The 25,568-nt window shown below is 36.8% G+C and overlaps 1 protein-coding gene across 3 annotated transcripts in view; it reads left to right on the top strand.

The window, feature by feature from the left end:
- PRSS12 (serine protease 12) overlaps positions 1-25,316 on the top strand; it is a 72,591-nt gene extending 47,275 nt beyond the window's left edge. For 2 of the 3 annotated variants that reach the window (XM_077764721.1, XM_077764719.1), the window contains 5 exons: positions 5,094-5,299; positions 8,406-8,484; positions 9,183-9,305; positions 21,547-21,827; positions 23,123-25,316. In XM_077764721.1, coding sequence (XP_077620847.1) covers positions 5,094-5,299; positions 8,406-8,484; positions 9,183-9,305; positions 21,547-21,827; positions 23,123-23,430 — 997 coding nt within the window. In that variant the 3' untranslated portion in view covers positions 23,431-25,316. The remainder of the gene's footprint in view (positions 1-5,093; positions 5,300-8,405; positions 8,485-9,182; positions 9,306-21,546; positions 21,828-23,122) is intronic. The other variant, XM_077764722.1, reaches the window with a different exon arrangement.
- The last annotated feature ends 252 nt before the right edge of the window (positions 25,317-25,568 follow it).

Here is a 25,568-nt window from a genome sequence, read left to right as displayed (position 1 = left end):
AAAGTTGTTAGCAATTTTCAATAATATTTATGTAAGAATTATCAAGAAAAGTGTTGAAAGAAGGTCTTACTGTGTAATTGTTTCTTTAAAGTCTCTTAATAAATAAGTCAGTAATTTAATGTTATAACAAATTAAATAATCATCTTCTAGTGCACAGAGTATAATTTGCCATCAAATAATATTTAAATGAGAATCATTTGAATATTTGATCAATCTAAACATACTTGAGCAGCGCCTGGGTGGCTCAGTCGATTAAGTGTCCCACTTCAGTTCAGGTCAGGATCTCACGGTTCATGGGTTCGAGCCCCACGTCGTGCTCTGTGCTGACAGCTCAGAGCCTGGAGCCTGCTTCAATTCTCTGTCTCCCTCTCTCTCTGCTCCTCCCCCCACTCATTCTCTGTCTCTCTCTGTTTCTCAAAAATAAATAAACATTAAAAATTAAAAAAAATAAATAAACACACTTGAATGTTTTTATAATTTTCCACTGAGGAGAAAAGGATTTCATATAAGAACATATATATATATATATATATATATATAATTGTAAACAAGTATGTGACTAGAGTATATTTTTCCCCCCAGGTCTACTTGGAATTGTTAAAAATTCTTTAGTAAGGCATTTGTTTGTAGAAATCAATCCAGAAGACTTTTAAGTTGTCAAAAGGCTTGGGTCTTATTAATAGGAGTTTCAGAGATCTGTTCCCCAGCCAACTATATTATATGTGAGGCTTTATCTTTGGAAATACCGAGAATCCAAATAGCATTAGAAAGTATTTCCACAATGGGAGAAACAAAAATGAGGTAATAAAAACCAGGAAACATGAATGGTAACAAATGTAGATGTACTTAAAGTGAACAGAAAATAACAGGCATTATTTAATTATGTATTACATGTTACGTAATGTCTGACAAAGTCAAGCAAATGAGCATATTATTTTTAGAGGGCTCAGAGAGAACGTGCTGCTATCAGTTACACTCGTTAAGATAGACTAAATAGCTATGATAGACATTCCATTCTATTTGAACTTTGTGTGAATCCATTAGCATATGTTCTCAAGATGACATTATTCTTGTACTGGATATTTATCTTAGTACCCCTTAAAAGAATTTGCAAAATAGTGTGTCCCTAGGGGCGCCTGGGTGGCTCAGTAGGTTAAGTGTCTGACTTCGGCTCAGGTCATGATCTCACGGTTCATGGGTTCGTGAGCCCGCGTCGGGCTCTGTGCTGACAGCTCAGAGCCTGGAGCCTGTTTCAGATTCTGTGTCTCCCTCTCTCTCTCTACTCCTCCCCCACTCGTGCTCTGTCTCTCTGTCTCAAAAATAAATAAACTATAAAAAATTTAAAAAAAAATAGTGTGTCCCTAGACAGTTAGTAGAGACCTAAAATTAAGTAGATCTACTATTTACCTTATAATTAAATAGCTCCAAAGGATTTAATTTCTGGCATATTTGTGTATGACATTTAAAAATAGAATAGTTCTATCACTCCTAATTATAATCCAGTGGAATATCAGAATAATAGTGACTTGATACTGTCTGTCATCTATTTAAAAAATACATAAGGGGCACCTGGGTGGCTTAGTCAGATTAGCATCCAACTTCGGCTCAGGTCATGATCTCATGGTTCATGAGTCCAAACCCTGCATCGGACTCTTTGCTGACAGTGCAGAGCCTGGAGCCTGTTTTGGATTCTGTGCCTCCTTCTCTCTCTGTCCTTCCCCTCGCTCATGCTCTGTCTATCTCTCAAAAATATATAAACATTAAAAAAAAATTTGTTAAAGCTTTCAAATCAGCAGGAAAAGATTTTGGGACAATGAGCTTAGGGACAAAAATAAAACTAGATCCCTTACTACCACTAAGCAGAAATAAATTCTAGATAGATCAGAACTATGATACGCAAAATAAAAAAAAAGAAAATCTTTTCTTTGAATAATCACATTTTAATTATACATATTTCAAATAAATAACTTGCTTCCCAAAGACTTGCCCTGTATTCAGCAATATATATCCAGAACCATAAAAAATGTTTATTCCTGTTGAACAAAAATACTACTTCTGGGGAGAAATCTAAGCTGTCCACAAAGACTTCTGTTTAAGAGAGAGAGAGAGAGAGAGAAGGATGCCTTAGTGGCTCAGTCAGTTGGGCGTCCGACTTCAGCTCAGGTCATGATCTCACGATTCGTGGGTTTGAGCCCCGCATCGGGCTCTGTGCTGATAGCTAGCTCAGAGCCTGGAGACTGTTTCAGATTCTGTGTCTCTCTCTCTGACCCTCCCATGCTCACACTGTCTCCCTCTCTCAGAAATAAATAAAACATTAAAAAAAATTTAAAGAGAGAGAGAGTGCTTGTGTATATAATTATAAAAAGTCTTGAATTTTAAAAATAAATGTGCAGCCGCAGGGAGATAAACTAATTTTTCTATGTTTAAAGTTCGATGTAGAACTCCCTGAATAGGAATCACCTAGGGCTTATTAAAAAATAGATTTCTAAGTGCCACTGGTGGGTGATTCACCAGAATCAGCCCAAGTGGTCTTTTAAGTACTCTGAAGTTTGAGATCCATTACACTAATGTGTACAGTGAATTTTTTTAAACATTAAAAATTATAGTTAGTTTTTTTCCCCATAAATGTATACAGGAAGAGAATGTACCTAAATGCTAACAGTGTGTTGTTGGGATTTTTTTAAACTTTTATTTGTAAATTTGATACAGTATTTATTACTTCCATAATTATTAAATGAGTTTTATAGTAAAAAAGATTTACTCTAAGAATACTGTAAGAATCATCTGGGCGAAGGGATATTCCACAACTGTAAAAATTTATAATGGGTTAAATCTTATTTTTATTTGCAACTTATGTCAAGTAGCAGTTACTAGTAGCTGTATCAGTTTTTTACTTTTTCTTTCTTTTTTAATTTGGTTGTTTATTTTGAGAGAGCAGAGGAGGGCTAGAGAGAAGGGGAGAGAGAGAATCCCAAGCAGGCTTTACACCCTGCACTGAGCCTGACATGGGGCCCAATCTCACAACCATGAGATCACGACCTGAGCTGAAGTCAAGAATCAGGTGCTTAACCAACTCAGCCACCCAGATGCCCTGTATCAGTTTTGGAGTGAATGTGTTGCCAGCCACAGCATTTGAGGCCAGGTCTCATTGCTGAAGAGGGTCATTCAAATGAATTTCTCAGGTAATTTCTATCAGTAAACTTTGGTAAGTTTCCTGTATAACTAACTATAAGGAAAGTATAGTAATTTTATCCTTGCTAAGTAGAATATATGTTGATGTCAGAAATCTGGGCCAAATTGTCATTTTTAATGAGCCAGTTTCTTTTGATTTAAAACCTGTCTTTTGCCTGTTTTTCTCTTGAGTTGGTAGGTTTTTAAAATTATTTTTAAATGAATTTTGAGAAATCTTTATATTTTGTGTGAGAATTGTCTCTATTGGGTAGATTCACCAAAAAATATGTTTGTATATGTATCAACCTTTTAATTTATCTTTTAACTTTCCTTAGGGTGGTTTTAGTAAAGTAGCATTCTTATTTTTTATTGAATTTATTAGTCCTTTAAAGTATACCGTCTATGTCTTGTTTAATAAATCTTTCCCTAACTTGAAGTTGTAAGGATAATTCAAAATAAAACTTTGCCTTTCATGATTTTGCCATTCATTTATCAGGAATTAAGTTTTGAATGTGATATTAGTTTGAAATATTTCACTTTAAGCTGTTGTATTTCAATATTTAAAAAGTACTGTGTAATTAAGAACAAACAACAAAAAAGTAACATACCAAAGTAAGTGTTCCTTCTGTTTGTGATTCTTGATTTCTTTTTCTCTTCTAAAAATTAGACTTTTTTACTTTTAGTGTAGTCTTTAAAATGTTTAGCTCCCTAGGTTAATATTTAGCCTCATACTTTTCTTGGCAACTTTAACCAATTTTAAAAACACTGTTGTGCTCTTTAAGAAAATTTTGAGATGATTTTTTTCCTGCTTAAACTAGAGTTTAAGGGGCACCTGGGTTACTCAACTCTTAGTTTCAGCTTACGTCACGATCTCACATTTTATGCAAGATTGAGCCTGGGTCAGGCTCTCTGCTAACAGCATGGAGCCTGCTTGGGATTCTCTCTCTCCCCTCTCTCTCTGTCCCTCCCCTGCTCATGTGCATGCACTCAATTAATCTCTCTCTCTAAAAATAAATAAATAAACTTTATTATTAAAAAAAGAAAATGATCTTATAGTTGTAAGATCAAGCGCCTCTTTGGGATCTGGACTGGGTGTTAGAGCCTGCTTAAGATTCTTTCTCACCCTCTCCTTTAGATCCTCTTCCCCTAATAAAAAATAAAATAAAGGGGTGCCTGAGTGGCTCAGTTTGTTAAGAGTCCTACTCTTGATTTCTGCTCAGGCCATTATCTCACAGGGTCATGGGATTGAACCCCAAGTGGGGCTCCACACTGAGCATGTAGAGATTCTCTCCTTAAGATCCTCTCTCTCTCTCTTTCTCTCTCTCAAAACAAAATAAAATGAATAAAAAATCTTAAGAAGTTGAAATTAGGGGCGCCTGAGTGGCTCAGTCAGTTAAGCATCCAACTTTGACTCAGGTCATGATCTCACGGTTCATGAGTTCAAACCCTACATCAGGCTCTGTGCTGACCGCTCAGAACATGGAGCCTCCTTCAGATTCTGTGTATCCCTCTCTCTCTACCCCTTGTCTGCTCGTATACTGTCTCTCTCTCTCTCTCAAAAATAAACTATTTTTAAAAAATTAAAAAAATAATAATTTGAAATTAAAAACAAAAACAAAACCTAGAGTTGAAGACTATCATGAATTTTTTACATGCTATTAAACGTGACTTTCTTAGCAGAAGTTAAATTAGAGGCACCTGATACAGTAAAGAAACTGGGCTAGCAAAACACAGAAGGTAGAATTATTACCTCTTTTAAGCATGTTTTTGATAGTCATGAAATAAATGTGGGTTTTTTTTTTTTTAGCGTACATAGATGCTGTTTAATATACAAAAGTTAATTGAATGAGAGTATGTGTTGTGATTTGTTAAAATGTACGGTTGACGGGTTCTCCACATCCTCAAGAATGCTCTGTTTCTAGGGGCCCTGCCAGAGCAAGAACCATGGCTTACTTCGGGGAGGGGAAAGGGCCCATCCACGTGGACAATGTGAAGTGCACAGGCAATGAGCGTTCCCTAGCTGACTGTATCAAACAAGATATTGGAAGACATAACTGCCGTCACAGTGAAGATGCAGGAGTTATTTGTGATTATTTTGGCAAGAAGGCAACAGGTAACAGTCATAAAGGTAAGTCATTTTCCAGGGCCTGCTGTACAAGTCAAAGAGCACTCTTCACTTCATTAGGATACACAGTACTTTGATAACAAAAAGCCTCTTCATAAGATTATATATATAAACCCTGGTTCCTGGCACTTGTAGTTAGAGGCAGCGGTTCCTGACAAACTTGACTCCATGAGGCTTACAGAGAGAGTAGAGCTCAGGGGCAAGAGTGGATGTACAGGAGTTTAGAATCTCTGGCATCGTGCCCTTTCCACATCCTCAGCCATTTCTGTACCAGTCCTTCTCTGGATGTAATAAAACTATCAAACTTGTCAGTATCCTTGAAGATTTAGAATTGATATTTACTTCGTAAAGAGAAGGCCAGAAATGAAAATTTAAAGATACGGCATAGAAAGGAACTTCTTCCACTCTTACTAATATTTTAAACAACAGAGATACTTTTAAAAGTGATTGCAAGAAGAAAATGATCTTTCGTAGATTTTATTCTCTGAAATTTAAAAATGTAAGGGAAATGAGAATCTTTCAGTATAACATAGTAATAGATGTTTTATACTTAAATAGAAAGGTCCTTGAAAGCTGAGTGTAACTTTTATGAAACAAATACTGCTTTTTTTTTTGTTTCTTTTTTTTTAATTTTTTTAATTTTTTAATTTATTTNAAAATGGATAAAGGACCTGAACGTGAGACAGGAAACTATCAAAACAAATACTGCTTTAAGTGAATAAAGAAGTAGCAATTTTGTAGAAAACTACGGTTACATTTTATGAATAGAACAATCATCTCTTTATGTGTATTGAAAGCTCAGAGTTTTGATACATTGGATTTTCTGAAAAGTAGGTTTATTTATATTTAAGCATTCTCTTTCTCTAACATCTATTAATTGCTAAAGACAATGCAAAAATAAACTGGATGTTGTCAATATGATTCTTCGCTGTCTGATGAGCTTTTGAGTGTGAAGAGTACTTACAGCATTTTGTGCTTTGTTTTTTTATACACATACATGGACACACATAAGTGGCTTGCTAAGTCAGATATTTAATATTATTAAATAGTATACTTGTCTATAAGTATTAATTATAACTTATTAAATTCCCTTCAGTAATTTAAACTACAGCTAAAACTTGAGTGTATTAATTCTTTAGATTATGTTAAATTTGTTAAGTGGTAGAAAAACATAAAAATTCAATGATTGTAAGATGTTTTTACTGTATTCCCATGTAAACCTACTATAAAATATGAAATACCATATTTATTTATTAATTATACATTTGTTTTTATAACTTCCTAGAGTTGTAACAACACTCATTTGGATACCTTTGAATGGTTCCAGTGCTAGTATACCTCAGATAAAAAGATTTCATCTTATGGGCACTGGGTGGCTCAGTCAGTTAAGAGTCTGATAATTGATTTCGGTTCAGGTCATGATCTCACAGTTCATGAGATCAAGCCCGCATCAGGTTTCACAGTGCAGAGCCTGCTTGGGATTCTCTCTCTCTGCCCTGCCTGCACACTCTCTCCATTCCAAATAAATAAATAAGCTTAAAAAAATATTTCTTCTTAAACCAGCTGGATTACATAATTTGGTTTGTTAACCTATTGATTTTGTATTGAGGCTCAAGACCTAGTGACTTCTATAAGGGGACTGAAACTCAAGGCATTTGTTATTGGTCATCTGATGGATTCCTTTGATAAATTAACTTAATTTTGCTTAAAATATATTTTTTGTAACAGTGTATTTTATGGCTTAATAGATTTTACATTTTCGCAATCTGGTACTTTGCCCCAAAATGATGTAAACTTTCAGTTTTGCTTGCTCAGTATTACATCATTCTTTATCTTGGCCTTATATACATTGACCTGACTTGGAGAATTATTTGAAACTTATGTTTTTCTAATATCTTATAATTTGCTTTGTCATCTAGAGGACTCATATCCTAAGAGATGAGAATTAAAGTTTGACAGCTTGCCTCTGAGATCATTTGGCAAATTAATGATCTTGGTACACATTGTTGAACCTCTTTCTCCATGAAGAAATAACTAGGGCTGATCCCCTACTGAGCTCACTTCCACCTGGTTATTATGGGAGAATATGAGTGTGGACTAGATTTTCATGCTCTTGGCACAATTCCCAGCCTTCTCTTCTTACGCAGATAGAAAAACATTGTCTATCTATACTTTATACACATGTACTTACCCAGAGAAACAAAATGCCCCTATAGGGATTCCCCTCCTAAAATTATTTTTAAAATAGCTATACTTTATTTTATTTACTTTTATTTACTATGTATACCACCTTTTCATATATTTTAGTTCTTAATTCTTTTTTATGCTCTTGTGAGTGTCTGTTATCTTGGGAAGTTTGACTGTATTTCCTAAAATGCCATTTAGATTGTTTAGTAAAGTCTTTCCATATATAATATGCTATAAGCATAAATATAAATGTAAATGTAGATCAGAGTCCCATTCTGGAAATATGCTTTGTTCATCTGAGTTACAGTTTGTATACATAGCCTGAAAGAGTGTTGTATGTGAAAAGCAAGTTTACACCTGTACTGCCTTTGCAGTTCCCCTGTTTAATGTTGCTGCACTCCGAAACAGTCTCTTTAAGCAGCTGAGAGGGAGTTGTAGGCACCTGTGGGATGATATGCTGGACAGGGTCACAGCCGGATGTGGGAAACCTCATTTATCAAATTACTCATCTACTTGTGAATTCTTGTTGCCTTGGCTAAATGAGAAGACTTTTCATTTAAAAAAATCTTTTTAATGTTTATTTTTGAGAGAGAGAGAGAACGAGCAGGGGAAGGGTAGAGAGAGAGAAGGAGACACAGAATCCGAAGCAGGTCCAGGCTCTGAGCTGTCAGCACAGAGCCCAATGTGGGGCTTGAGCCCACGAACCGTGAGATCATGACCTGAGCTGAGGTCGGTCACTTAACTGACTGAGCCACCCAGGTGCTCCGACTTTTAATTTTTATTATAAGAGAAGGCATCCTATACTTTGAGGAGAAAAGACATTTTAAAATAGAGAAGGAAACATCAGGAGACTGTGTCACTTGTGCCTTTACACCACTATCAGCAATATGACAGTCTGATTAATAACCTATGTCTGCTTCAGAATCCCTCTCATCTGTTTGTGGTTTGAGATTACTGCACCGTCGGCAGAAGCGGATCATTGGTGGGAAAAATTCTTTAAGGTAAAAGGCCCTTCACAGGACATTTTTCATATTACAGAACTATTTATGCACATACAATGTTACAAATTGGTGGGTTTTCTACTATGATATAAGGGATTTATTTTACTTACTTAATTTCCTAAATTAAATCCAGATTACACATTTTTTTAACCTACATTTACTTTATATAGACCATATTCTTAGATCACTACCCCCTGATTTATAAAATAGATATGTTGCTGAAAAATTATGTGGTCAAAACTCACTAACAAGAGGTCTGAAAAAAATATGTAACTACAAGATTCATTTAATTTAGAATGTATTTGTTTTGGACTGGACTCTTTTTAATCTAATTTTTTTATTTGTTGTATTTACTGATAGAAATCCAGTACTTTGCTTATGAAATACTTCTTCAGGCTACTTAGGTGAGGTAGTGAGGAGAGAAAGTACACTTCAAGCAATGAAATATAGAGATGACTGGATTTGTTTCCACGAGTGTCAGAGGTGGGTGGGATGCATACAAATGTCCATAAGCAGATCTTCAGCATGGTCTGCCCCGGGTTTTGGGGGCACTGTTTTCAAAGTAGGAAGAGACCTTACCTCTAGGGTCCCTTCTAGGCTGCTCTCCTTCCACTAGCAATCCTTCCAGTCACTTTCTTAATGGATGCTTTTCTTTGCTTTTCACTTATATGGACTTATGTGGCTTACTTTCTTCTTAGGGGTGGTTGGCCTTGGCAAGTGTCCCTCCGGCTTAAGTCGTCCCATGGAGATGGCAGGCTCCTTTGTGGGGCCACGCTCTTGAGTAGCTGCTGGGTCCTTACGGCAGCTCACTGCTTCAAGAGGTACGTGTCCACCTTTCTAAATAAGTCCATTGGGCTTTTATTTGACAGTTCTTCCAATCCCTTCCTGCTCCATAGCCTACCAGAAACTTGGGGTGACAGAGCCGGGCTACTGATCTTCTTTACCTGTGCCAATGGCACCGTGGAAGCAGGGGAGGTAACAGAAGGAGCAAAGAGAGCCCTCAGGAAGCTACTTCCTACCCCGGTGTTAAAGCAAACTCTATATTTGGGGGGAAGAGAAGATGCATTTTGGGAGGGGAGGCAGCTCTGTTAGCGCTTCCCTCAAGAACTTATCTGAGGGTGAAATCATATCCCAGTAGACCAAGAAGAGATCTCAGATTATCCAGTTATGAATGCTAAGAGTAAGGAGTGCAGTTTTCATTGGTTTTTGATCCATTGGGTTGGGTCTTAGTGTTTTGTGTCTTTTAGATTTCTCTATTTGTACCTTCTAGAAAGTCCAGGTTGCATCCTGATTATTTCCTCATCTCCCAAACATTTTATCAGTCCAATCTGAAGTCTTCCCAGTTGAGAGGGGAGGCCATGCAGAGAAAGTTGGTGTGCCAGAGTCACACTGCTCATGGTGGCAGCGTCTGCACTAGGACTTGGCTCTCCTTTGTTCTGGTCNGAGGGCCTGGCTAATGGATTCTGGGACTTAAAAATGTATACCAATCCTTGGCAAAATATTGGTAATTAAGGAAGCAAGGTGATACAGGAGTTTCATTCTATAATTTTGTGTATTTGAAAATGGTCATAATAAAAAGTCTTATGTAAAATGTATAACATGTCATTGAAAATTTCTTTTTTTTAAATTTTGTTTAATGTTTTATTATTTCTGGGAGAGAGAGAGACAGCGTGAATAGGGGAGGGTCAGAGAGAGAGGGAGACACAGAATCTGAAGCAGGCTCCAGGCTCTGAACTAGCTGTCAGCACAGAGCCCGATGCGGGGCTCGAACCCACGAATCGTGAGATCATGACCTGTGCTGAAGTCGGACGCTTAACCAACTGAGCCACCCAGGTGCCCCTATTTTATATTTTTCCATATGTGACACAAGTCTTCACTATATATTTACAATTTATCCATATAGATTTTGTTCACTTTAACTGCCATGTGAATTTTAACTTCTACTGTAAGGCTAAGTCACAGTTTATTTATTCTCCTACTAATGGATAATTAGTTGGTTTCCATTCTTTCACAATGGAAAAACAATGCTGTAATAGACATCCATTGTATGTCTCATTGAGTACATATATGTGGGAGCATTCTGCTAGAGTATGGGCACAATTCAGTTTCACTCAGCACTATTAATTTATTTTCTAAAGCAGTTGCATACATTTATATCATGGCAGTGGGTAAGTTCATTTCCTCAAATCTCTACTTCAACTTGATACTATCTATGAACATTTTTAATTTTTGCCAATCTTAGACTTTTTGGATTTCTTTTTAGTTCTATTTCCCTGATTAGTGTCTTCCTCTTTCATGAATTCTTTGTTTATATTTTTTGCTAATTTTTCTATTGGATTGTCTTTTTGTAACAGATTTAAAAATTTTGTTCTGTGTACAGAGCATCTGTTGTTATGTGTTACAAATATCTTTTCTCAGTCTGGGGTTGTGTCCTGTTACTTGCTTAAGATCTTTCTCTTAAGAAGATGTTTTAATTTTAATGTTCAAATGTGTCAATTTTTTAAGTTTGATAAAAGTTTTTATATTTTATTTAAAATATCCTTTCCTAGCCCCAAATAATGAAGATATTATCTTAATTCTTCATTAAGAAAATTTATAATTTTGTTCTTCATGTTTAAGTTTTTAATCTGCTTACTGTTTATTTTTATATGCATAGTATGAAAAAGGAGCTTCATTATATACATTCATAGATAATTTACCAGAACTTTTTATTGAACATTACATTGTTTTAAAAAAAATTTTAAATATTTTTTAATCTAATAATGGAGATTTATTTTTTCTTTTTCTTCTTTTTTTAATTTAAATCTTAGTTATAAACATTCTTCACCCAATGATTTCAATATTGTCAATTATGTTGTATGTCGAGTTCTCATATATCTTTGTGTCTAGGATCTCTGTTCATTTCCTCTTATCTATTTGATAGATATTTATGGAGTAATCTTCCATTTGTAAAGTGTTCAGAGAACATACATATTTATATTTTACATAGCCTTTGTCATATCTGGGATAATAACTGAGTTTGAGAGTTCAACTCTATATCCATGTGTTACATGAACAGCAGAGACAATAATAATTATATTCATTCATTAACTGAACAGAAATTTAATATTCCTAGCAATATGCCATAGGATATAGTGGAGAGAAGACAGATAAGGATCACTGCTATGATAAGAGTTTTCAATGTAGCTATAGGAATCCAGAGGAGGGAAACATTTATATTGCTGATATGATAGTATCAAAAAAGGTTGAGGCATAATTTTTAAGGTGTGGTCTGTCCACCATAGTATTAGATACATTTAGCTTGTTAAAACTCCAGATTCCTAGGATTCTACTCCAGACCTAAATCTTTGGAGCCAAGCCTCAGGAGTAGGCATTTTAATCAAGCATCTCTGATGATCCTTCTGAATACTAAAGGTTAAGACCCACTTGCCTAGTGGATAAAACAGAATATTATCTGGATGTTTGAAGAATGATGATGAGGAAGAATATAATGGAGCTGGTAGAATAGTTACCCATGTCCTATTCAACATACTAATCACTGAACTGAAAAAGGACACTAATGGTAAATTAATTATATTTTTGGATGCAATAAGATTGGAAGGGACACATTTTGGAAGATAGGATCCATAATGGGAAAAGATCTTGATAGGTCGACTCTAATGAGCAGTGTGGAATAAGAAGGAAGTAAAACGCTGACTTTAGTTCCAGTAAATGTGGCTTAAATGTAGCACAAGTGAAAATGACCACATGGGTTTTAGTGTCCTGAAACCTTAATACAAGTCAGTGATATAATACAGTTGCCCACAAAGTGAATCAGTTTTGGGCAACACTGAAAGAATAGTGTCAAGGCAAAGTAGCGATGAGCCTTGCTATTCTTACTGTGCTCAAGTTATTGTTAGAAAAACATTGTAACTATCAAACAGAGAGAGCTGGGCTCAGTTCTCGATGCCACATCATGAAAAAATGACATGGTGCACCAGGGAAGGCAAATAGAGAGGTGAGATTGTGTGGAACCAGATTAGATTTGTTACCTGTTGCTTCAGATACTACAGATGTTAATGGGAGAAAAGATAATTTTCATTTTAACCAAAGAGTGGTTTATTTTTTATTTACTTAATACTTGGACAATTCAAAGATGGAATGGGCTGTATGTGGGAGGAAGAATAAGTTCTGTTATGAAGTGTGTTCAAGTACAGAGGTTGTATTCATGGATTGGTAGAAGCTGGGCTGGATAACCATCTAATGTTGAGAGAATAGTGGGAAAGAAGCATGGGACATTTTTGAACAATGGCAGTTATTAGCTAGGATAGTGATCTGGAGTTTTGGTAGTAGACTTACAGTAGAGAAGCAGGAAAGACCCAGGGGCATCTGGGTGGCTCAGTCAGTTAAGTGTCCTACTCTTGATTTTACCTCATGTGATAATCTCATGTTTCGTGAGATTGAGCCCCACATTGGGCTCTGCACTGACAATGAAGAGCCTTCTGGGATTCTCTCTCTCTCTCTCTGTCTGCCCCTCCCCTCACTCACACACTCTCTCAAAAATAAATAAGTAAACATTAAAGAGAGAGAGAGAGAGAGAGAAGCAGGAAAGGTCTGGAATGCCAGGATACTGAATTTCTGTTTCATTCACTAGGTGGTAGGAAACCCCTAAAGGTTTTGAGCCTTGAAATATGATCAAAGAGGGGTTTTAAGATGAGTCATTTGGAGATATATAGGATTGATCTTAGGATGTAAAGCAAAATTATTAATCCAGGTGTCTGAATGAGCTTCAAATTCAATGAAAAGTTTGCATATATGCTTCTGGAGTGACTCCAATTGATCCGTGTTACCAGTGATTAATACTCACTATGGTAGGAACTGAAAGGAGACTATTTGTAATAGAAGACGAAAAAGAAAAGGAGGGAGGGAAGGTAGAGTCATGGTGATAAAAATCAGTATAACTGGGTACTGTGTAACAGGAGACTTGGATCTGGCCATTGAGAACAAGGTCACAGTTCTTCAATTTTAACTGTTTAATTTTGTGAAAACTATTTAGCTTCTCAGAGCCTCAGTTTTCCCACTCATAAAATGAAGGCAATAACATTCCACAGTGAGGAACAAATGACCTGCTAAATTTTTGAAAGTATTATATAAACCGTAAAATTCAAAACAAATGTTGACTGTTATTATGCTGGGGTTCCAAAAGAGAATCAAAGATTATTATTATCAAAAGTAGGAAATTCTGAGTGATTCATTCCACTGATCACTGGAAAAGAATAAGGTAGGAAACTGCAAGGAACCTGGAGAAGCCTGGCTTAGGGTTTAGAGTTTAGGCAAAATAATTCAGTAGGCTCAGTTTAGATTATCCTCTTATTCTAGATGCTTTGTCTTTCAAGTCTCTGCTACAAGTTATAGACTTCAGGGTTCAAGGCTTAAAGTATTAAGTAGTAAATTACCCAACAATTCCACAGGAGTTGAGCACTTTGATCTCACTTTTGGGTTCCTATAAAGTCTTCCTTCCTTCCTTCCTTCCTTCCTTCCTTCCTCTCATTTTTCCGCTCATTTTTCCATTTTTTCTTTCTTCTTCCTTTTTTCTTTACACATGTTTGAGTTGTTTGTTTACATGTCATTATTCCTCCTCTGGCCTGCTCCTTCTAGATAATTGCTTAAAGTCAGTAATCATCTCCTTTCTGTTTATAAACTGAGTGTCTAGTATATTACTTGGCACATAGGAGATACTCCTAAATGGTTGTTGCATGATGAAAGTGAGGGCTCAGTTGCCAGATAGTGGATATATTTAAGAATGTTGGACTCTTTGGAGAATGGTGGTATTTTAAACCTGGATCAACAGATAATTCCTTCCATATGTCATTTCTGAATTTCTTCCCTTTATCTGCACAGTAGAATGTAAAGACAGTTGATTAAAAAGCAGAGGAGCATATTATGATATGCAGCATTTTGATGTGTTTTAGATATAATTCAAGATTCTTTTAATGTGTGTAGGGAGAAAATTGTCTTGCAAATGTGTTTTATATCCATCTGCCTTGGTCTGTAACCTTTACCAGATTTCATAGACTTCCTGTTTTGAAGTGCCTAAGGAGCTACAGCTCACATCTTTATTGCAGTAAGCTTATTAAAAGGCATAAGGACAGTTACTAGTGATTAGAATAAGCTCCAAATTTTGTTTTCTTCTGGGTTCAGGGACTTTGGATTGAAAACAACCCTCCTTTAATCATCAGGAACTGTGAAATTTGCAGAAATAGATTTCCTCTGGAATTGCAGAGACTGCAATATAGAAGTGATATTGTCAGATTCTGAGAGGTTACCTTCCTTTTAGATTTCTTGGGAGTCTAATTTAAGGTCTACTGGTAGGGGAGTATTTGTTTTTTAATATTTATTTAGTTTTGGGAGAGAGAAGGGGGAGGGGGAGAGAGAGAAGGAAACACAGAATCCGAAGCAGGCTCTAGGCTCTGAGCTGTCAACACAGAGCATGATGCAGGGCTTGAACTCATGAACCGTGAAATCATGACCTGAGCTGAAGTCAGATGCTTAACTGACTGAGCCACCCAGGTGCCCCAGGAATATTTTGGAATTAGCTCATACTCCTGTTTTTTATTTGTATCTCTGCTGCTTCTGTAACTACTGGACCTCTGTATATTCCATATAATGTTTTCTTGTTCATCAAGCCTTCTTTGGTGCCTAATCCTTGCAGTAACGATATAGGCCTGTGCTCTTTAACACCTATTTCTGAATAAGGCCTAGATTGCTGTTCCCATCTGTATTATTTTATACTATGGGATGACAGCTCTTTATGTTTCTTTGTTTTGCCGTTGTAGTCATTCTTTTATATAATCCTCACATCTGAACAATCTAAGAATGTTGAGATCAGAATGCAGTTACTTTAGATGCACTATCCTGTTACATTCATTTTATATAGTCTCTTTGCATGATAAAGGTACTTTATTGTTAGCCTGACAGTTCTAGTAATCAAATTCTAATTCGTTTGTAACTTTCACATGTTGCGATATGTTCCAAACACTTTTTTTAATGCTGGCACAAAAACTGAGGTAATTGGTGAATCACCATTTAAAGGTCTTCTATCTCATTCTTCATATTTTCCCTAGTGTTAATGCAATACAGACCTTGGAATACAATATCCTGTTGGCATTTTGAAGTGGAAACTTGGGACAAATCAAGTGTTTTCAGAGTTCCTATGAATCTTACATGACATAAATTGCTTGCTTTTGATATTTTCTGCTCTAAATTATGAGTATCATGAAATGGCCTTCTATGGTGCTGCAGCAATATAACGGAGAGAAAAATTACTGAGTATTATACTAATTACTTTTAGTTGTTTGTTCTGGAAACAAACATCATTTTGGAGGGAAGAATGTACCCAAGTCAAGGACTCTCTTTTTTCTGTGATTCTATTGCAAATTTGATTTGATCAAGCATATAGCTTTATCTAATTTTATCTTTGAGTTTTTTGCCTCAAAACGCTATAGCAGCTGGAAATTGTTAAAGATTGTTGCTCTGAAAATTAGAAATGTTTAGATCTTTGTAATTACAAAGATGAGGCACAGAGGTAATGGAGTCATGTTTTAAAGACACAAAGTATCAGGTGCTTAGCATATGCTTCATCATGACCTAGCATCTAATAGAGTTCATTAAGAACATGCTCTTTGGTAGTATACCTAATACTGTCAATCATGCTAAAACCATTCCCTGAATACACACACACACACACACACACACACACACACACACGACAGTGCAAGGTTCTACAGAGGCTTCTAAGCAACTGTAATCATTTATACAAGCAACTTTAGCCAGTCACTGTATTTTATGTTTATTTATTTATTTCAAGAGAGAGAGAATGTGTGTGTGCATGTGTGTGTCTGTGCGCGCATGCACACACGTGTAGAGAAGGGGCAGAGAGAGGGAGAGAGAGAATCCCAAGCAAACTCCACGCTGTCAGCACAGAGCTCGACCTGGGGCTTGATCTTATGAACATGAGATGAAAAACTGAGCTGAAATCAAGAGTCAGAGACTTAACTGACAGCTATCGAAGTGCCCCAACTCTTCTATTTTTAATTCAAGTAACTTTTTGTTCTTTATTGTAACTACAGAATCTCAGAAAAATGAGGACATCGGATTTGACTAAACTGCTGTGTTTCAGGTCCTTTCTTGCTCAAGCTTGTCTGGTAATTTCATCCAATATTTATTTGAGGGGTAGTTGAGGGCATTTCAGCAAAGCAAACAACTGAATGGTGTGTCCGCCAAAACCTGCAATGTTTGCTTTAGAAGCAGTTTTGAATATAACAAAGTTTGTCTAAGTAATAAAAGCTTGACTAAGTTTTTATGTTGAAAAAAAAAGTTTCCTTGATACGTTTTCTGGAGAAGCCTAGAACTATAGTAAATGTTTTCAAAATCCACAATCGTATTGGGAACCTCAGCCAAAGTGTTATCCCTGAAGTATAAGAGAGGTGACAGTAGAAGACAAATATTTGGTTAGCAAACTAATCCAGTCTTCTGTTGGATGCTCTTCAAATTCCAAGCATGTGATCATGTCTAAGAATAATCGGAGTGAAAGGAGCGTGGGAATCACTGCTTAGGTTTTGCTGGTCCATTTCCTTAAATCAGGACAACTTTAAGAACGTAGGTACTAATAAGGGATTCATTTGACAAGAATGTGTTTTTTTTCCCCCCTTCTAGTCAGGTGTATATTTTATTTTTATTTTCAGTTTAATATCAACTCCTGATTGGTGAGGATACTAATTCTGGAGTACTTTCAAAACTATTGGCTGAAATCTGCTTGATTTGAGGACACAGAATACATACGGAACATGTGTAGGATTTGGGGTTTTGATACCTTTGTGTAATCTCTTACAACGCTCACTTCACTTTGAGATTCTGGACATGCAGGGGCAGGAGTTATCACTGTGCCTTTAAGTCTTGGGTATAGTGCTTCTCAAGTCTGTGAATTAGAATCACCTATCATTCTACATCAGCCCTATTAATTTAATATTCTCAGAGATTGTGTGACCTAGACATTTATATTTTTAAAAGTGGTACAGGTGCTTCTGGTAAACAGCCAGCATTTAACAAGAACATTAGCTATTTGGGGGATTTCAAAAACTTCAGTGATGGTGTTGTTATGAGAACTGGTAAGAAGCTGACTCTGATTTCAGTAAGTTAGGGATGACAGTATTATGTATGTGGATGTGGATGCCTTTGAAAAGTTGTTTTACATTAAGACTTTTTTCTCTGTGCCAAGCACTTTGCTTAGTGTTGAAGATACAAAAGTGAGAGTAGCATGGTCCTTACAATTAAGGAGCCTTTACTTGGGGAGACCTAACGTCTTAATTTGTCTTAGAAACTGTTAAAAATGCTCTGAGAGTGCTAGTGGGAGTGTTCAAAGGCAGGATTGGTCAGTTGACGGGCAGGGCAGGAAGAGCTTCATGTGAGGTTCTGGACTTAAGACTTGAGTGATAAAAATCAGCTTTTGCCACTTTTGCCACGTTGGATGGGCAGTGGGGGATGATACTGCAAATAGTTTGAATAAAAACTGGTCTGTGGGACACCTCTTCAAGCAGCTAAAATGACAGGGTCACGGAGACCAGGCTGGTATCAGGTAGGTAAGAGCCATTCTTGGATGCATTTGCATATCATTTAAGGAATTTGAACTTTATTGTGTAGATTGTGGAGAACTCTTGAAGGGTATATAGAAGAGTAGTTATATTGTCGGATAGAAACTTCACTCTGGCTGCAGTGTGAAGGAGGGACTGAAAAAGTTACAACTTGAAGCAGCAAGGCCATTGGACAAGACTATGCAGCAGTCCAGGAATGAAGTGACACATTAAGGCAAGACTGCACAAGACTTTAACACTTGGGTATTTTAAAACAAAATTTCCTTGTTACAGTAATGTCCTATTTCTTTGTTTACTGTCTGAAGACCTAATTTTCAGATAATGTAGAATATATTTATACAGTTAGTTTAGATACAAGGATTATTTTAGTGAAGTGTCACAGCTCTCTTTCAAAGAGTGGAAAAATATTGTTGCAGTGACTTTCTTTTCCTGGTTCAACAGTACTGTAATTATCTGAAAGGATATAAAAAGTTCACATATGAAGGGAATGCCTCATAATCCAGGCTTAAAAATTGTAAACAATGTAATAAACAATGTAAGAGACTACATTGAAGAGATATAATAAAATAGAATGCTTAGTTTATGCCAAACTATTTCTCTAAACCAATGTGGTCTATTAGAAATACAATGTGAGCCACAAATGTGATTTTCCTAGTAACCACATTAAAAGATAAAAAAATCCAGACAGGTGGAATTAATTTTTATATTTTATTTAACTTGATATATCCAAAATATCATTGCAAAATATCTATAGAGACAATATATCTAGTATTTTTTTCATATCACATATTCAAAATCCACTGCACACTTTATACTTTTAGCATATTTTAGTTCAAACCAACCACATTTCAAGTACATGTGGCTACTGGCTACTGTACTGGACAGCAAAGCTCAAGACAATTTCTTCAATTCCATTCTAAAGATATATGGAAACATTTCAGCAGCACTTTCAAGGATGCATTAGCAATTATTCTTTTCAGAAAGGTGTTAAATCACTTGAAGTTTTACTTTAAAACCAGAACACATTAATTAGGCATCCTGAATTTTTAAAAAATGTTNGAGGATCTGAAGCAGGCTCCAGGCTGTGAGCTGTCAGCACAGAGCCCGATGTGAAGCTCAAACTCAAAAACCGTGAGATCATGTCGTGAGCCGAAGTTGGGTGCTTAACCAACTGAGCCACCCAGGGGCCCCTAGACATATTGAATTTTTATAATATAGTATCAGTACACAGAAAGTGGAAGTGAGAAGTATATAAATCTGATTTTTCTCCATGACTATTCCTTTTACAGTTTCAGGATATGAAATAATCCCAAACTTAACTTAAATTTTGAAGAGGAACCCAAGAGGATATTCTCTGGGAACAATATATAAAAAGCTTTCTGAATTTTAAGGATCTGTGATGACTTATGGTTGGAAATGGAGAATCAAGGAATCCCAGGAAGTTATTAGTGTTAAAGATCAAGAATAGGTTGCTGTATAAGCTAAATCATCTTTGTTGCATTGTTCAGTTTTTTGAGCTGACATAGCTAAGAAAATTGCTTTATATATTGCAAGCCCCGTGTAGGTGTAGAAATTTTGAGCAACTTAGAACTTCTAGTAATTTTACAGGAGGAAATGGGAGGCTGTATTTAAATTGTCATTAGAAAACTCCAAATTTTCAATACAAACTTCTGTAAATTCACATTCAAGTACAGGTCTTGTATCTAGTGGAACACTTTCAAGTTTTCATAAAAAAATTAAGGTGAGAGCTGTAAAATGCACATATTCCCATCTCAACAATCAGACGCTATCACAAAGTAGGTGCAGGGTTGATAAAACCATAGTTGGAGTTCTGGCATATAAAAGGAATGAAGGACTGAGATTTTGCAAAGGAGTAGTTGTGGAATCCAAGCCTGGTAAGAAGGGAAGTCATAAGCAGAGTGAGACTGAAATGAAAAAACTAGTGGGGATCTAAGGATTGAAGTCTAATGGGGTTAAAGAATGGTAGAGCTCTAAAACTGTAAGGATATGAGGTACAAAGTAGGAGATGCTTCAAATCAAGACTTCAAAATTGTGTAGTATTTGGTGAATACAAGGTCTAGGTCTCATGATGGCAGCAGGTGACTGAGATGAAGAATAGGCTCAATGCAGGTGAGGAAGTTAAGGAAATAGACACGGTATTGGAAATTAAGCCATTAAGAATGTTTTAAGTAGTGGTAGGGGGTAAGTGAACAAGGTCTATATAATCTTAAGTGAGAAAGAGGAAGTAACTTGAAGTGGGTTGGATCATATATTCTTTCAGTACTTCTCAACTGTGGTCCATTTGCACCATAGGGGATGACATATGGAGAAGTCTGGAGACATTTTTGGTTGTCACAACTAGGGGGGTGTGTATGTGTCTGGATGTGTGTATGTGTGTTTTACTGGCCACTTTGAGAAGAAGAGGCCAGGATGCTTCTAAACATCCTACAATGCACAGAACAGCCTCTCACAACAAAGATTTCTCTGGTTCCAAATGTCAAAATAGCGCCGAGGTTGAGAAACTCTGCTTTAGGGGATGCACCAGAATCAAGGTATGTTGGTTGAAAAAGCAGGCTGAGAACCATCAATCTAGTAAATATTTCTACTTTTCACTGAATAGTTTCTTAAGGAAAAAAGACATACACATTAAAAATATCTATTCATTCATACACTAAATCAACATACATATGCTGCATTCCTACTTAATGGGCATCACTATTCTTAAGTGTTTTAGAGTCATCAGTGAACAAAGATCCCTGTCCTTAGTCACCTCTTGTTTAAGCAGGGGGAGACAGGGGGCAACAGACATAATTAATTAGAGTGTTAGAATATTGGGAGTGCTGGGGGGTGGGAGGGCAAAAGGTGGGCTGCAGTTTTAAATTAGGTCTCACTGAGGTGACATCTTCACGAAGATTTAAGAGGTGAGAGAATATAATGAACTATGTTGCCCTGAAAATATAGTTTTGGTTTTCATTCAGTTTACAGGAGAGGGGAGTAAAGCAGGTATGTGCTAAGTGCTTTGAGGGACCCAAAGTTAGACCAGCCATGGTTTCTGCCCTCAGGGAGCTTTGTGATGACCTACTATCTTGGAAATGATAGAAAAATGAAGACACCAAATATATGATAGTAATTTTGCCCTATTCTGTCTGTTCCTCTTTTGATCCTTTATTATGGTGCAGAAATAACTGGTTAATGATTAGCTGTTATTTTCCACTGATGCTGCATAGTTGTTCCTTCTCAGAAAACCAGGACAGGAATCTGGATTAAACAGTGAAATGAACAAAGTGGGTTTTGAGTACAGGACCAAGAGCAGTAGGGTCAGAGAAATGCAAAGAGTAAACTTCCAGAACGGTATAATGCATAGGAAGAAATGCTTACAGTATCTGCTGACAGTTACCAATCTCCAGCCTCTTACTAGCTCTCTGTCTCTCAGGTACGGTAACAGCACAAGGAGCTATGCTGTTCGGGTTGGGGATTATCATACTCTGGTGCCAGAAGAGTTTGAAGAAGAAATTGGAGTTCAGCAGATTGTGATTCATCGGGAGTATCGACCTGACAGCAGTGACTACGACATCGCCCTGGTTAGATTAGAAGGACCGGAAGAGCAATGTGTCAGATTTAGCAGCCACATTTTGCCGGCCTGTTTGCCACTCCGGAGAGAGAGGCCACAGAAAACTGCCTCCAATTGTTATATAACAGGATGGGGAGACACGGGTAATGCAGATAATACAAACAAATGACATCTGGGCACCTTGTTGTGTCTGGAGTTATTAGTACTTTTGGGTGTACATTGGTAGTAAAATCTTAAATGGGTTCAGGCTAAGTTGTTTGGAAATTCTGTCAAGTGTGTGATGCATGCATGTAATGTGGATTTGTATCTCCAGGGTACTGTTATCATTAAGTTTAGCACAAACTGACAGAACTCAATCGCCTGAAGGGCTGGTAGAGAATCCTACTTTCAGTTGCCTACATTAGTAGAGACAAAAGAAATGATTTTAAGATCCTGCTCCAACACTTGGGCCTGGCTGGCTGTATTACAACTCTCTGTATCGTCTTGGTATGGAATTATATCAGTGTACATCAGCTAGTGCTTGTTCAGAATGGTCCTTGAAACAACAGATGTGGGGCTCACCTGGATTGGGTGCTTGATTCACAAATGGCTACTGAATAAGGAGAAACGATAGGTTGACCACTCTCCACTAAAATGATCAACACTGATAATTGTACTCTTGAAAAGAGCATCAAGTATATATTTCTACAGGTGATCATTTCAGTGTTTTATTTAGTAAATATTTGTGTTCATCACACACTGCATTAAATCTGGGCTTTATATTTGCATTATTTCATAGCTGAAAAAAGGTAGAATATCTGTTGCAGACACAGAATATTGAAGAAGCATATTCCGACCACTCCTTAGATAAATCACAAAGAAAACATGTCCTGGATGATACAATAAAATCAGGTCAGAGTAAATGCCTTCTCTGTACACTGCGTGGAAGCATAAGGCAAATCAAGTGTCTGAGACTCAAGTATATCCATTTTCAATTACTTAAGGAGGGAAGGTTCATTCACCTTCTTTTAGACACAAGTTAACAGAAATAACAAAGTCAATTTTACAAAAGGTTTTGTTAGAAATTATTCCAACTGAGTAAATAGGATGCAAGGAAAAAGGTGGAATTTAGATCCAAGAAAAGACTCGTGGAGGACATTATCAATTATACATATTAGCCACTGAACAGTGGGTGGCTTGGCAGTGAGTATACCAACATCAGATGGTAACTATACAGGAATGTTTTGCTTCTCAATTTATCAAATGCCATACTTCTACTTGGAGTTCTTGCCACTTGTGTCCTTCCATAGCCATTTATAGCTATCACTCATCTAAATTACACTATGCCACAATAAGGCTTTTATTTTCAAGACTATTAAATGTTCATTGACTGTTAAATGTAGTGCTTTTCTGTAAGATCTTTAGCTGGTATCTAATTCAGATTATTTGGTCTGACTAGGACGAGCCTATTCAAGAACTCTACAACAAGCAGCCATCCCCTTACTTCCCAAGAGGTTTTGTGAAGAACGTTACAAGGGCCGGTTTACAGGAAGGATGCTTTGCGCTGGAAATCTACATGAACACAAACGTGTGGACAGCTGCCAGGGTGACAGCGGAGGACCACTCATGTGTGTTCGGTCAGGAGAGAGTTGGGTTGTGTATGGGGTGACCTCCTGGGGGTATGGCTGTGGAGTCAAGGATTCACCTGGTGTCTATACCAAAGTCTCGGCCTTTGTACCTTGGATAAAAAGTGTCACCAAATTGTAATTCTTCATGAAAACTTGAAGAGAAAAATGTTGGAAAATTTTCAGCCTCCACATTAGCACTCAGCCAGAGATGCCAACTAATGGGGATGAGAGCCATGTTCCTTCTTTTGTGTTGTGATTAAATCATGTGCACCATTGCTGCTTGAGAATTTGTGATGTGAACATTCTAATACCTCAGTGTAGTACTAATTATCCTTAATTAGCATTGTGGCCCACCCCAAAACTACTCAAAAATCTTTATTAGCATTCTCCAGACATGACTGTGTATCAATTGTGCAGTAAGGCTGTTTTTACATTCATTTGGATGGAGAGCTTGTAACTCAATCAATACTCTAGAAGAGTCAAAGTAAGAGTGGCATTGTTTAATTAAGCTCAATTTTCTCCAAAAGGCTAAGACATCTTCACACATTGAATCTCTGTAGCCTTTGACAACTAAGGAAATCAAGGGCCAAAAAGGTGGAGGAATTCCATTATAAACCTAGACTAGAATAGGGTCAGTGACCATACACGTTCCTGAATGAAGCCTTTGTACTATGCATTATGACAACACATTCTAGCTACCTAGAAATTTTGGAAGAATTCGTGATAAGAATGCCTTTAAACTGTTGGATGTACAAACTAATTTATCCACCTTATTTGTTAACATCGTCTAGCAATTACTTCTAGCTACTTCAGATTTACAGCTTGATAAAAATTTTCCTTGGCATCATGTTGTTTGCTGGACCATGACTTAAGTCAGAGTGCCATCTATTGCAACTTTCTTGTAATGACTAAAACCTGTAGATTTCCACTATCCTGACAGTCCCAGCTAATAAAAATACTGTTAAAAATGCTTTCTATGCTTATATAGTGGGAAAAAGCTCTAAAATAACTTATTTGTTTCAACCGCTTTAATTAATACACCAGCTATGTGCTAGGCACTGCTCAAAGTGGCTATGGCCCTCAGTAACCATTTAAAAAAGGGTGGCAATGTTGTATAGTATCCTTAGCTTTCAAATAGTCAAACAGGCTCAGAGGCCAAGGTGAGACAGTGGGATCTAAACTTCCAGAGTCTCAGTGCTGACCGAGTTATTTTCAGCCTCCATTGCTGACTAAAGGCAAGCTTTCCCTATGGCTATTTCTCAACACAATTTAGGGACAGCTGCTTTACACTATGCACCCTTTCAGGACATTCTTGATAGCAATGCAAAATCTTTGCCCAAACAAAAAAGGCATGCCTCTCAGGCTACTTAAGTAATCACAAGACAATGACTGCTAATATCAAGGGCCCTTTGGGTGTTTTTAAACAGTTTTTGTATATCCATCCAAGAAATAGATGCATAAAAACAGGTGAAGGCAGTGTGAACTTTAGGATTAAATCAGGTTAAGTGGTTATATCAACGTGGAGGGGACCTCACCCCTTTCCCTTCTGCATCTATTTGTGTCCCTTTTGTAAATCCTCAGCTTTGTAAAAAACTGGTGCTAATGTAAAGGTGCTTTATATAATAGTTCACAATTTTGCAGAATTGCAATGCTATGTCAGGCAGAGTAACATTAAAACTTTTGTAAAAGCTCAAGGTTTTCATAAAGGAAGAACTTTTCAAGCATTTACGTCTAGTGATGATAGTGGTGGAGACAGTGCACACTTGCACAAGGGCTGAAAAATGTGCAATACAGGAGAGAAAATTTATCTTTACGGAAACTTCGCACAGGCCACCTTTATAATTATAGTGCTGATGCAAGCTACATTTATACTGAAATTTTAAGTCAATCGGGAAACTACTTGGTTCATAAACTATGCCTTGATTATAGCTAATTTTTTTCTTGTTAAATGTTGTGTGACTTTTAAAAGACACAAGTGTTCAGTGCACATCTGTGTGAATAAAGTGCTTAGCTGTTCACCTCTTATAGTAGCCTTAATCTTTTGTGTGGTATTTTATGACAAGAGACAGAGACCACCTGAGACCACTGAGGTCTAATTATAGGAGTCTTTATTACCGGCCGGGACTGCACAGAGTTAACAGAGAACTGTAAATGTGTGGCCCCCAATCTAAGGGCTCAGGGCTTTTTATAGTGAGCAAGCAGGCAAGTGGGAAACTTGAATTGAGCAGTATGATTGGTTATTGCAAAACGCTACAAGGTGATAAGGAGAGGGCCCTT

The sequence above is a fragment of the Crocuta crocuta genome, unplaced genomic scaffold, assembly GCF_008692635.1.
Source record: "Crocuta crocuta isolate KB4526 unplaced genomic scaffold, BGI_CrCroc_1.0 scaffold708, whole genome shotgun sequence".
NCBI lineage: Eukaryota > Metazoa > Chordata > Mammalia > Carnivora > Hyaenidae > Crocuta > Crocuta crocuta.
This window is presented reverse-complemented; position numbering and strand designations above follow the sequence as displayed.